This window comes from Delphinapterus leucas, chromosome 3 (genome assembly GCF_059928025.1).
Source record: "Delphinapterus leucas isolate spDelLeu-1000000601 "Yukka" chromosome 3, BTC_Dleu_Yukka2, whole genome shotgun sequence".
NCBI classification, from domain to species: Eukaryota; Metazoa; Chordata; class Mammalia; order Artiodactyla; family Monodontidae; genus Delphinapterus; species Delphinapterus leucas.
In genome coordinates this window covers 102,565,628-102,579,324 of record NC_143131.1, presented here as the reverse complement: position 1 = coordinate 102,579,324, position 13,697 = coordinate 102,565,628, and the positions used below count along the sequence as shown (strand labels likewise).

Sequence of the window (13,697 nt, the reverse complement as noted above, 5' to 3'; positions counted from 1 at the left end):
GTGAAAATGAAAAGTGCGTCTTTTATTTTTACTTAAAAACCAAAGGCACTTTTTGGCTAACCCAATACTTGCTATGCTTTGAGTAAGAAAGTCCTTTACCATGTCAACTTCCAGCAACCATAAAACAAGTTAATCTGTTACCTTACCAGGAGGGTAAAGTTTACCCTTTACAGTTCTTGAAAGAAAAAATTAGTGACCTTGAAGATAAATCATTAGGAAATCTCCAATCTGAGTAATAGAGAGGAAAAAAGAAATGAAGAAAATGAACAGAACCCCAAGGATCTGTGAAACAGTATAAAAAGGTCTAACATTCATGTTACTGAAGTCCTAGAAAAAGAGCAATGCAAAACAATATTTAAAGAAATGATGCCTAAAAACTCTCCAAATTTGGTGCAAGACATTAATTTACAGATCCAAGAAAATGAAAACTCCAAACAGGACAACTTCAGAGAAAACTAGATGCAGCCTCATTATTAAAAATGGCTGCAATGTGGGACTTCCCTGGTGGTCCTGTGGTTAGGAATCCACCTTTCAATGCAGGGGACATGGGTTCAATCTCTGGTCAGAAAACTAAGATCCCACATGCTGTGGGGCAACTAAACCTGGGCACTCTAGACCCCGCATGCCACAACTAGAGAGCCTTTGTGCCCCCATGCCACAACTAGAGAGTCCATGTGCTGCAACTACTGAGCCCAGGCTCTGGAGCCCATGCACCACAACTAGAGAGCCAGCGTGCCACAACAACTGAGCCTGTGCTCTGGAGCCTGCGTACCACAACTACAGAGCCCACGTGCTACAATTACTGAGCCCACAGGCTCTGGAGCTCACACATTGCATCTAGAGAGAAGCTCACATGCCACAACAAAGAGCCCACATGACGCAACTAAGACCCTAGGCAGGCAAATAAATACATCAATAAAAATGTTTTAAAAAAAAAGAACCAAAGAAATGGTAACTGTGGAAATAAAATAGACCATTTTTCTTTTCTTAAAAGTTATTTAAAATGTGTATAACTATGAGAGCAAAAATTATAACAATGGTAAAGTTTTCAATGAATGGAAATGTAATACACATGAGAAATACAACATGAAAGAAGGGAGATAAATGGACCTATATGGTTGTAAGGCTCTGAATTTTGTTTGTCAAAGTACAATATTAACTCTAACTGGACTGTAAATGTTTAGGTATATATTGCCCTCTGTTTTCAGAGGGAAAAACAGAAGAGAAAAACAGTAATCAAATAAAATGCTAGATCTAATGCAATCACACCAATAATCACATTAAATGTAAATATTCTAAACACACTAATTAAAAGACAGAAGTGACCATACTGTGTACAAAAATAACAATGCACAACAATATGCTGCCTATAAAACCCTACTTTAAAGACATAGGTAAGTTAAAAGTAAAAGAATGGAAAAAACATGTCATGCTACCAAAGAAGAGCTGGAGTGTTACATTAACATCAGATAAAATAAACTTAAGGAGTATTATCAGCAATTAAGAGGGGTATCATGTGATAAAAGGATCAATTTACCAAGAAATTATAATAATACTAAATTACAGTAATTGATACAATAAATAGATAATAAGGGAAGATAGAGAAGACCTGGAAAATACTATCAATCAACTTGACTTAACATTTAGAGAACACGTCAACAATAACATTAGACTATATACATGTTTTTCAAGTGTACACAGACTGTTCACCATAACAGATCACATTCTGGGCCATCAGACAAACCTTAACAAATGTAAAAGAACTGGAGTCATAAAACATTCTCTGACACTAATAAAATAAACCTGTATCAGCAACAGAAAACTATCTGGAAAATCCTCAAATTTTGGAAATTAGCACACTTCTAAATAACCTACAAGTCAAACAGGAAATCACAAGGGAAACTTGTGACTAGAAAATAGTTTAAATTGAATAAAAACAAAAACACAGTATCAAAATTTGTGGGATGCAGCTAAAGCGGTGCTTACAGTGAAATACATAGCTAAATACTAGCACTCAAAAAAAAAAGTCTTAAACCAATGATCAAAGCTTGACAAAACAGAAGAGCAAACTAAACAGACAGCAAGCAGAAAGAAATTAATGAAACTAAAAAACAAAACAAAAAATAAACAAGAAACCAAGAGACTAAAACCCGATTCTTTGGAAAGATTCCAATAAAATGACAAACCTTTAGCATGATTAAAATGAATGAATAAATAAGCAAACAAAGAGATGACATAAATTACCAATATAAGCAATGAAAAAGGAGGGGCATTACCCAGACTACACAGATACGGTAATAGGATAATGGAGTATTATGAAAAACCTATGCCCATGAATTTCACAGCTTACACTGAACAGACAAATTCCTTGAAAGTCACATACCACCAAAGTTCAACAAGAAGAAATACTTCTGTATCTATCAGATACACTGAATTTGAAGTTAAAAATCATGCAGCAAACAAAACATGTTCAGATGATTTTACTAGCAAGTTCTGTCAACACTTAAGGCAGACATATGACTAATTCCACACAACCTCTTCAAGAATATAGAAGAGGAGGAAACACTCTCCAACTCATTTAATGAGGTAAGCATTTCTGATACCAAAATCAGACATAACGAGTAAAAGAAAATGACACACAAATATCTCTCACAAACACAGACACAATAACAGAAAAACACTAGCAAACTGGATGTAGCAATATATAAAAAGTATAAACACATTATGACTGTGTGGGGTTTATGCCAGGAATTCAAGGTTTAGTCAACATTTGAAAATCAATCAATATAATCCAGTTTATCAATAAACTAAAGAGAATTATATGAACATCTTATTAGATGCAGAAAACTCATTTACCAACATCAACATCATTCAGAGATACAAAAGTCAGAAAACTAGAAATAGAAGGAAACTTCATTAACCCAATAAAGGTCATCTACCAAAAAAAAATCATATTTAAGGGAGAAAAAAATGAATATTTTCCCCCTATTAGCACGAAAGGGGAAAAGATACCCACTCTCACCATTTCTGTTCAGTATTACAATATTGGTTCTAACTAGTGCATTAAGACAAGAAAAAGAAAGACATACAGATTGGAAAGAAATAAAACTCTAATCAGAGACATGACTGTTTACATAGAAAATCCCAAAGGTTCTAGAAAAAAACCTACTAGAACTAGAATGTTTAGCAACAGTTGCAGAAAACAGGGTAAATATGCCACCAATGAGCAAATGTAAAAGATATAAAGGCACCAAAAAACCATAAAATAGGTAAAACTAATACAATATGTACTAGATCTGTATGCTGAGAACTATGAACACTGATGAAAAAGATCAAGACAGACCTAAAAGAAAAAAAAAAGAGAGAAATAGTATACTTATGGCTTAAAGGCTCAATATTGTTAATATGTTAATTCTCCCCCAAACTAATTAATGGATTCATTACAATCTCAATTAAAATCTCAGCAGGCATTTTTGATAGAAATCAATAGATTCTAAAATTATATGGATAGGCAAAAGAACTAGAATAGCCAAAACTATTTTGAAAAGAACAAAGTCACTGGATTCACACTACCTGATTTCAAGGCTCAGTTAATCAAGGTAATCAAGACAGCATAGAACTGGCAAAAAGATAGTCAAAAGATCAATGAAACAGAGTCCAGAAATATATATGCTCTACTGATTTTTGACAAAGATGCAAAGACAACCCAATGAAGAAACTTTTAAAGTCTAGCTTCTCTAACTTAATATAAAACATCTGAAATTCACTGATGTTTGTTGCATGTACTGAAAAATACTATCAACTAACAATATTTATAGAACATTCCAACCAATATCAGACTAAATACATTCTTTTCAAGTGCACACATAATATTTACCACAGAAGACCATATTCTGAGCCATAAAACAAACTGTAAAATGATTATCTTTCAGTAAATGGTGGTTGAACAACAAGATATTTATATTCAAAAACATGAATCTCGGGCTTCCCTGGTGGCACAGTGATTGAGAGTCTGCCTGCCAATGCGGGGGACACGGGTTCGTGCCCCGGTCCAGGAAGAACCCACATGCTGTGGAGCGGCTAGATCCGTGAGCCATGGCCGCTGAGCCTGCGTGTCCAGAGCCTGTGCTCCGCAACGGGAAAGGACACAACAGTGAGAGGCCCACGTACCGCAAAAAAAAAAAAAAAAAAAAATGAACCTCAACTCATAAGAAAATAAACTCAAAATCAATCTGAAGTCCAAATATAAAAGCTAAAACTTATAGAAAAAACATAAGCAAAACCTTTGTGACCTTGTGTTAATGTTAGCCCAGGATTTCATATGTAACATATGAAGTACTATCAATTAAAAAAGGATAAAACAAGGCAGAGATTGGGAAAAAATATCTTCAAAACACACATCTGGCAAAGGATGTGTATTCAGAATACATGAAGAATTCTCAAAACTCAATAAGGAAACCCATTTTAAAATGGCTAAAAGATACAAAAGAACACTTCACCAAAGAAGACAATTTTCAGATAGTGAACACGTATGTGAAAAGATACACACCATCATTAACCATTAAGGAATGTATATTAAAACCACAATTAGATAACACTACATACCTTTTAGACTGGCTAAAAATCACTGGTATGCTGGTATATGTTTAGCAATCAGGTCTTTGGGAGAGAAGACCCTGAATTTTAGCTTTTGCTTATTTCTGTGGCATAAACATACCCTCTGTGGCTGATTTCTCCCGACTGAATGTGGAGCTAGGAAGATATGTTACTTTCCACCATACGGATACAACAGACATAATACAGAAACTAGTAAAACATAGTAATTAGGAAGCGACAAGTTTTATATATTTATTACCTTTGTTTTTTTAATATAATTTATGTTTATATAATTTAATTTTTAACAATGGCTGTTTACTAAACAGTTTACAAAATTCCTGAAAATTTAAACATCAGTTCTTTCAAGCCAGTATAAGCCAGCCCCAAGCGTGCCACTGCCTGAAATAAAACTGACACTAACAAGTGCTGACAAGGATGTGGAAGAACTGAATTCTCCATCATGGAAGAAAACAGTCTGGCAGTTATCTTTTTCTTCTTTCCCTTTCTTTCTTAGAATGTTTTACAATTTTTTTATATTTCAGAGATAAAATGAATGAAAACCTGACCAGAGACTAAAACAGGCAAATCCAGAGGCACTTAGTTTCCTTCAGACTAGCCTTCAGGATTCAAGCACTCAATAATACATACAAAGTGTGACTCTTTGAATAGGAATAAAGTGTCAATATATATATTTTTAAAGAAATTTATTTATTTATTTTTGGCTGCAATGGGTCTTTGTTGTCACAGGCAGGCTTTCTCTAGTTATGGTGAGTGGGGGCTACCCTTCGTTGCAGTGCATGGGCTTCCCATTGCGGTGGCTTCTCTTGTTGCAGAGCACAGGCTCTAGGCGTGCAGCTTCAGCAGTTGTGGCATGCCAGCTCAGCAGTTGTGTCTTGCAGGCTCTAGAATGCAGGCTCAGTAGTTGTGGTGTGTGGGCTTAGTTGCTCCGTGGCATGTGGCATCTTCCTGGACCAGGGCTCGAACCTGTGTCCCCTGCATTGGTAGGCGGATTCTTAACCACTGCGCCACCAGGAAAGTCCCTAAAACTTCAATATTAAAATAACTTTTATGATGGGAGGAAATACCATAACATACTTTTGTCTTGAAACATCATGCTTTCATTTTAATGAAACCATATATTATCAATTCTCAGACTTGGAGAACACTGTCCTAATGGACATGGTCTTGGGTTATATTACTAGTTATTATTATAACTTGAGTTATATCATTACTAGAGCCATTAACTTGCAAGACTAAAAGTAATTAACTTCATCTCCCTATGCTTTATCTCCCTTGAACCTTTCTGGCTAAAAGTTTGACAGTCTCTTAGAAAGTTAAACATGTATTTACCACACAACCAGCAATCCTACTTCTAAGTATTTTCCCAAAGGAAATGAAAATCGTTCATACAAAAATCTGTACATAGGGCTTCCCTGGCGGCGCAGTGGTTGAGAGTCCGCCTGCCGATGCAGGGGACACGGGTTCGTGCCCCGGTCCGGGAAAATCCCACATGCCGTGGAGCAGCTGGGCCCGTGAGCCATGGCCGCTGAGCCTGCGCGTCTGGAGCCTGTGCTCCGCAACGGGAGAGGCCACAACAGTGAGAGGCCCACGTATCACAAAAAAAAAAAAAACTGTACATAAGATGTTTATGTCGTTTCTAGTCATTAATGCCCCAAACTGTAAACAACATAAACATTCTTCAACAACAAACAACTGTGATACACAATACAATGGAATACTAAATTCAGCAACAAAAAGGAATGAATTACTGATACATGCAACAACATCAATAAATATTAGATACTTTAGGTTAAGTTAAAGAAGCTACATTCAGGAAATTTCATACTGTTTTATTTATAAAAAATATAATTCCATTTATATGAGTCCATTTATATGAAATTCTGGAAAAGACAAAACTATAGGCAAAAAACAGATCAGTGGGTGCCAGAGGCTGGGAGTGGGAGGCGTTAACTACATGAAAGAATTTTTAGGAGGTGATGGAAGCGTCCTATATCTTTGATTGAGGTGGTAGTGAACTTTACTGAGGTAAATTTTATCACAACTAAAAATTATCATCACAGGAAAAAAACACCAGAGTTCAATTTTATAGGAAAGTGGGCATTTGAAAAGTAACATTAAGGACAAATCTAGGGAGTTCCCTGGCAGTCCAGTGGTTAGGACTCTGAGCTTTCACTGCTGAGGGCCTGGGTTCAATCCCTGGTCAGGAAACTAAGACCCCACAAGCCGTGCAGCATGGCAAAAAAAAAAAAAAAAAAAAATTATTCTTTTTAAGAAAAAACTGAGCACCTCTGCCTCAAGCAACTACATAGAATAACATTTTTTACAGGTATTAAAAATAGTTCATTCCAAAACCCTTATATTTAATGGCTTCCAGGGAAAGTAGTCAATTAGAGTTATACCTCGTCATAAATCTCTTTCTAGTATTTTCCATGCTGTTGCCTTTAAATACCTGGTCACGAAATGTCTTTCCTCTTAAACATAGGTAATTCATAATGAAATTTTCAAAAAAATTAGAACATTTAAAGTTGGATGCCAACCCAAAGGAAACAGAATTAGGAAAACAAGATATATGCTGTTACTACCTGTTGTGTTAGAACAATAGATACTAACTTCAGTTCTTTATCAAAAGACTTTTTAGTCTTACTCTACTTGCTCTCTTGATAATGTCACCCACTTTTCAGGGTTTCAAAGATCATCTCTATGCAATTAAGTCACTCCAGTTTTCTATACTATTTCTGTACCATGTGCATATTTCAATCACACATATATCACCTGGTATTGCAGATGCTTGTTCACACAGGTGTGTTTATTATGTTGACTCCTGTTGGTTCATATACTCCGTAAGGGCAAGGACTAGATTTCTACTAAACTAGTTTGGTTTAGTGTCACCATTCAATAAATTGTATTGAATCTGTATCTCTAGCCACCCAGTATTTCTAGCTGTCTGATAGCATCTGCATTGGTGTAACTTATTCCCAAATGAAATAAACTTATAATTCCTTCCCCTAGACGTTGTAAGTCTTAAGATGTCTATCTTTTAATCTGCTATTGCATCAACTTCTTTCTCTCCTTTATTATTTGCACTTTTCTTCTTGAGGCTTTTAACCTCAGATTTAAAATAACCTCTGGCTCATCAACCTACCAATGATACCTCGCACTCAAATTTATCCCTCAGACCACTAGCACATTAAGCTTCCTAGGTGATCATGTTACTGCCCTGAAAATCTTCCAGAGCTCTCACGTGCCTACAAAACAAATTTCAAAGCTGTTCACAATCTCACCACATTAACCTGTAACATCCTATATTCAGCCACTCAGAATTATTTATGGTTCCCTAAAATATAGACTGAACCTTAAGTGACACGTGCCATTCTCCCACACTGAAATTTCATTCCACCCTTCGAAGTCTCTCTTAAATATTACCATCTCAATGGCTTTTCCTAGCCAACAGAAACACTGTTCATCTACTATGTGTCAGGAACGCTGATAGGAGTTAGAATCGCTCCCATTTCACTGGTACTTTCAGTGTTTTCAGATCATATAGTCACAGTCTGTCTGTATGAGAGCTTTCTGTATATCTTTCTTCTCCACTGGAGATTTTCTGTCCTCAAAGATTTGCATTATCTTGCTAATATCTGCACTCCTGTTATCATCTAAAAAGTATGGTAGAGAGTAAATACTCAAGTATTCACTGAAGTCAACTAAGTACAGTATCTTCTGAGCAATTATGGCATAGGGTTACATGGTGGGAAAGGAATTCTAAGACCTGTGAACCTCCCATCTGGAAATTTCATTTGAAATGCACTATAAACTATCATGTGACAGTGCTGGGGAAACTGTGGTTCTCAACTTAACTTCAGCGGACCTTAAGATTTGAGGTTAGTGCAAGAACCAGGTGTAAACATCTACAGTCAACCAATTTTCAGAAAGGATGCCAAGACCATTCAATGGAGAAACAGTCTTTTCATCAAATGGTGCTGTGACAACTGGATTGCCACATGCAAAACAATGAAGTTGGACTTTACCTCATACCATATACAAAAGTTAACTCAAAACGAATCAAACCCCTAAATGTAAGAGCCAAAACTATAAAACTCTTAGAAGAAAATAGATATTCATGGAATTCATGGAAAAGACTCTGACAAGTACAGGTTTCTGGTAACTGACTATACTGCTGAACTGAATGAATAAGCATTTTCAGAACTCTAATGGAAAACTGATGAATTCATAAAAGTGCTAACAAAAGATCAAGATGAAAAAAAAATTAATTACATGGGGCTGAGTGAACTGATGAGGATGATTATAATTTTTGTGACTTTCTTTTTGAATAAAAAAAAATGTGACATAAATTTATGTAAAAAGAACTTAATGTAAAACAATGCCACTCCTCACATATTTTCTCTTGTTTTGGAAAATATATTTTCTGTTAAAAATGTGATTTATGCTGACACGTAATAGGTTGATTATTGTTAATATGAATGAATTAATAAATTTTAAAAAAACAGATATAAATCTTCATGACCTTGGATTGGGTAGAGGATTCTTATATATGATGTTGAAAGCATGACCAACAAAATAAAAAACAGATAAACTGGACTTCATCAAATTTTTAAAAAATGTGTGCTTCAGAGAACACTGTCAAGAACATGAAAAGACAATCTACAGAGTGGGAGAAAAATTTTTGCAAATCATGTATCTGGTAAAGAACTTGTATCTACGATATACAAAAAAATTCTTATAAATAAAAAGACAGGGCTTCCCTGGTGGCGCAGTGGTTAAGAATCCGCCTGCCTATGCAGGGGACACCGGTTCGAGCCCTGGTCTGGGAAGATCCCACATGCCACAGAGCAACTAAGCCCTTGCGCCACAACTACTGAGCCCGCACGCCACAACTACTGAAGCCTGTGCACCTAGAGTCCATGCTCCGCAACAAGAGAAGCCACCGCAATGAGAAGCCTGTGTCCCGCAACAAAGAGTAGCCCCCACTCGCTGCAACTAGAGAAAGCCTGCACACAGCAATGAAGACCCAATGCAGCCAAAAGTAAAATAAATAAATAAATTTATAAAAATAAAAAATAAAACGATAACCCAACTGAAAAATGAGCAAAGGCTCTGAACAGACATTTCTCCAAAGATGTACAAATGGCCAATAAGCATATGCAAAGATGTCTTCAAGAAAATATAATCAAAACCACACTTAGAAACCATTTCACATGCATTATGATGGATAGAATAAAAAAGTCGAATAATAACAAGTGTTGGTGAGGATGTGGAAAAACTGGTTCCCTCATACATGGCTGGTGGGAATGTAAAATGGTGTGGCCATTTTGGGAAACCACTCCAGCAATTCTTCAAATGATTAAATGTAGAGTCACCATATAACTCAGCAATTCTACTTGTACACAAATGTTTATTGCAGCATTATTTATAACAGTCAAAATGGGGAAACAATGCAAATGTCCAATGAATGACAAAATGGATAAACAAAATGTGGTATAGCCATACAATGGATTATTATTCAGGCATAAAAAAGAATTAAGTATAGACTTTGAAAACATTATGCCAACTGAAAGAAGTCAGTCACAAAAGACCACATGTTACATGATTTCATTCATATAAAGTCTAGAATAGGGACGTCTATAGAGACAGAAAGTGAATTAGTAGTTGCCTAAGGTTGAGAGCAAAGGAGTTTAGGGAATGGGGACGGGGGTGAGAGGGTACGAGGTTTCTTTCTGAGGTGATGAAAATGTTGTAGTATCTGTGAATATACTAAAACCCATAAAATTGTACATATTAAATGCGTGAGTTATATGGTACGTGAATTATAACTCAATAAAGCTGTTTAAAAAAAGAACAGGTGAAACTAACACAACACTGTAAATCAACTATAATCCAATAAAGAAAAAAAAAAAGAACAGGCATATAATATAAATTTCCTGACCGTTTTAAGGTGTTGTCTTACTACTTCATGCTGCCTTAGGGCAAGCACCTTTTAAGCTTAGGACTATATCATTAAAAAAAAAAAAAAAAGGCAGTAAAAGTGGTATTCCTAAACAATGTAAAGCCTCTCAGGTACAAAAGAAGAACAAGCTTTTGCCAGATATTTTCCCTTTTCAGTCCCTTCCCTGCCCCCATGCCAGCCCTTCTCCACTCTGTTTCATAGTCACAACAGAAACATACACTAGGGGTTTTAAATATGCTTTAGCTACTGAACATAGCTTTATGTGACTGTTCTTAATTTTGAAAGGAAAGTTTAATATTGGGATAAAAACATACTCATAGCATACATATACACTAAGTTGTATAGTCATTACAAGCTTAACAATTATGACATGGAAGCTGTGTATAATTTGATTTTCACTTATATGGATTTCAACTGATTTTTTTCCTCCAAATGCCCTCAAATGAAAAAGTTTCTACATGCATAATATTTTTAAAACTCTGACTTAATTTTTTTTTAAATAGAAAGACATTAATTTTTATGCCTTTCTTACAATTTACGGCTTAGGTAAGAACTATTCAAAGCAGATGACCTGTATCAGAATCACCTGGGGCTTTGCAACTCATTGTTGTCCTTGGGACTAGAAGCAATGTCATGAGGAGTTTGTTAAAAATGCAGAATTTGGCTTATCCCAGACCTACAGAATCAGAATTTGCTTTAACAAGATCTCTAGGTAACTTATATATAATGTTTGAAAAATAATGATCTAGAACACTTATAAAACATGCAGATTCTAGTCAGGCAAAGGCATCTGCATTTTAAACAAGAATCCTATGGTTTCCCCTACACACTGAAGTTTGAGAAGTACTATTCAAAAGAAAAGGGGCATACTGAAAAAACATTCCTTTAGAGCAGCTTTGGTATACTAATAAATGCTGCTATATATCCTTCCCCAAATAGTTTGAAAAGCAAAAAAAAATTTCTGAATTTTTAAGTCTCACAGTTATACTACCTTAAAATTAATACCCTGAATGAGTCTCATGAAATAAGGGGTTTAGATGAACAATCAAAACCAACTTTTTAAAAAGTTTTCATAATGCAGTAACCAAAATAAATTTATTCATACTCAAAATTCTGTAGACTTCTACTGAAAAGTCAAATACCTTACTAAAAAGTCCCATCCAAATGGGAAATATAAGTTATAGTTCCTTTTACTCAACTTTAAAAGACTTCAATTAAACAGAATGCTTAGTGTTCACAATATTCTAGTTTAAACTATGTTAATTAAGTTTATTCTGATCCTTGCTGGTGGAAAACCTTTGTACCTCTCACAAGGAATACAGGTCTTAGGATCATGCATAGACACTAACTTTCAATATGTGTTAAGGTAGCTGTAGAGTATACATAAAGGACTACAAGGATATTTGCCCCAAAATGTAATTTGCTGTGCAAGATAATTTTTACTAATTCTTAGGGGATGCTGGTTTTGACAATTAATTCAGCAAACATTTGCTAAATACAATCAATGGTCAAGATTTTGTGAGGAAACAAAGATGATCAAGGCACTATCCCTAGGCCCAAGAAGCATATAATCCTGAGGACAGGTGGGGTTTGGGCAGGAACCTGCATATACAATTAGCAGAATGTGGTCAGTACCGAAAACGGGTGCCGGAAGTTCCAGTTTCAGCTAAGTGAATGCCAAATAATGGATATTTTACAGTAATTTCCAATTGATTTGCTGCAGAGTTCAACAAGCTAGGAAAGCTTACTAAAAAGCAGTTTATAAAGAAGTACAGCCCAAGATAAACAATTCTCTGGGAAATTTGCTTATATTTTAATACACATACACACACTTAAAGTTGGGCTATGAGGTGTGTGCGCGCTCATCAAAGGCAAAGCAATTCAAATATGAACTGGATACAGGAGGCCCAATACAGTTAAGTTCACAGAGGGCGTTTCCTTTGACAAAAACAGGAAGACTTAGCTTCAGAGATCGCTGATCATGCGAGGAAAGAGGAAAAAGGAGTGAGGATCTGTTTTTATTTCTCCCCTGGTAACTTAAAAAAAAAAAAAAAAAAACCTCCCCCACCGCCCAGCAGTTTCCTGAACTATTCCCTCCCTTCAACTTTATATTTTATCAACACTATGTTCCTTAAAAAGCTTAAGAACTAAAGAAGACAAGCAAGACCGGTCAAATGCATTTACCTATTTAACAGTCCAAAACAAGTACCTCCCTCAAGGGGAACTAGCAGTCCATAAAGGGCCAGGACCGGGAAAAGTGCATCCACACGCTCCCTCCAGCGCCTCGGCCACTGAGCACTCTCTTCACTGCTCTCCCCTTTCGGAGGCACACCCTTCCTTGGGAAGGGAAAAGCAAGCACCTCTTAAAAGGGGCTGCGGAGGTTGTCCGGCAGCGCGGTGAGGTTTGCGGGGACCCAGGGCAAAACCTTCTCTGCACTGGAAGAAGAGGTGCAAGTGACACTGACGAGGGCCAGCTGAACGGGGAAAGGGCACTGCGATGCTCTGTCCGGTTCCGGCCCCTCAGGGGTTCAGGTCGGCCCCCCGGCCCGCAGTTTGCTGTCTTAAGCAGGCCTAGCCGCTCAGGCCAACTCCAGCCCAATGACAGGTCCCCGAGGTGGGGTCCGCGTCACAGGTGTCGCCCCAACCAGGTCCTTGCAAATCCCGGGGGGTGGGGAGGGACAAGTCGGGGCACGGCAAAGGCACCGAAAGGTGAGACGCGCGGCAGCGACGGAGAGCAGCACCCACGGAGACGCGGTCTCACCTCTAAGGTGGAGACAGTGCTGGTGAACAGGTCCTCTCCGTCCTCCAGTTCCTCAAAGTCGGTGGGCTTCCCGACCCCCAGCGGAGGAGGCTCCCTCTCAGCCGCCATCTTCGCTCGCCCAGACTACTGCGCGAGCGGGACCTCGCGGACCTGTCACGTGAGCACGCACGGCTAGGCTGGCGCGCGGGCCGCTGTGCTCCCCCTCCTCCCCGGCCCGCCGCGCGCGGCCCCGCCCCCGGCCACGAGACTGCGCCCGCCCGGCGCGCGCCGCGTTCATCCCCGCCCATTTGCTTCTCCTTCCACCTCCACGTCTGGGTCGCGGCCACCTTTTCACCGCCCACTTGCTGTACTGACTTT

General features: G+C 37.7%; 1 protein-coding gene across 1 annotated transcript in view; it reads right to left on the bottom strand.

Annotated features, from left to right (window-relative positions):
- The window catches only part of SNX2 (sorting nexin 2), a 53,772-nt gene extending 40,287 nt beyond the window's left edge, over nucleotides 1-13,485 (bottom strand). The window contains exon 1 of the mRNA XM_022588670.3: nucleotides 13,341-13,485. Within this exon, the coding sequence (XP_022444378.1) occupies nucleotides 13,341-13,448 (108 nt within the window). The 5' untranslated portion in view covers nucleotides 13,449-13,485. The remainder of the gene's footprint in view (nucleotides 1-13,340) is intronic.
- Between the last annotated feature and the right edge of the window lie 212 nt (nucleotides 13,486-13,697).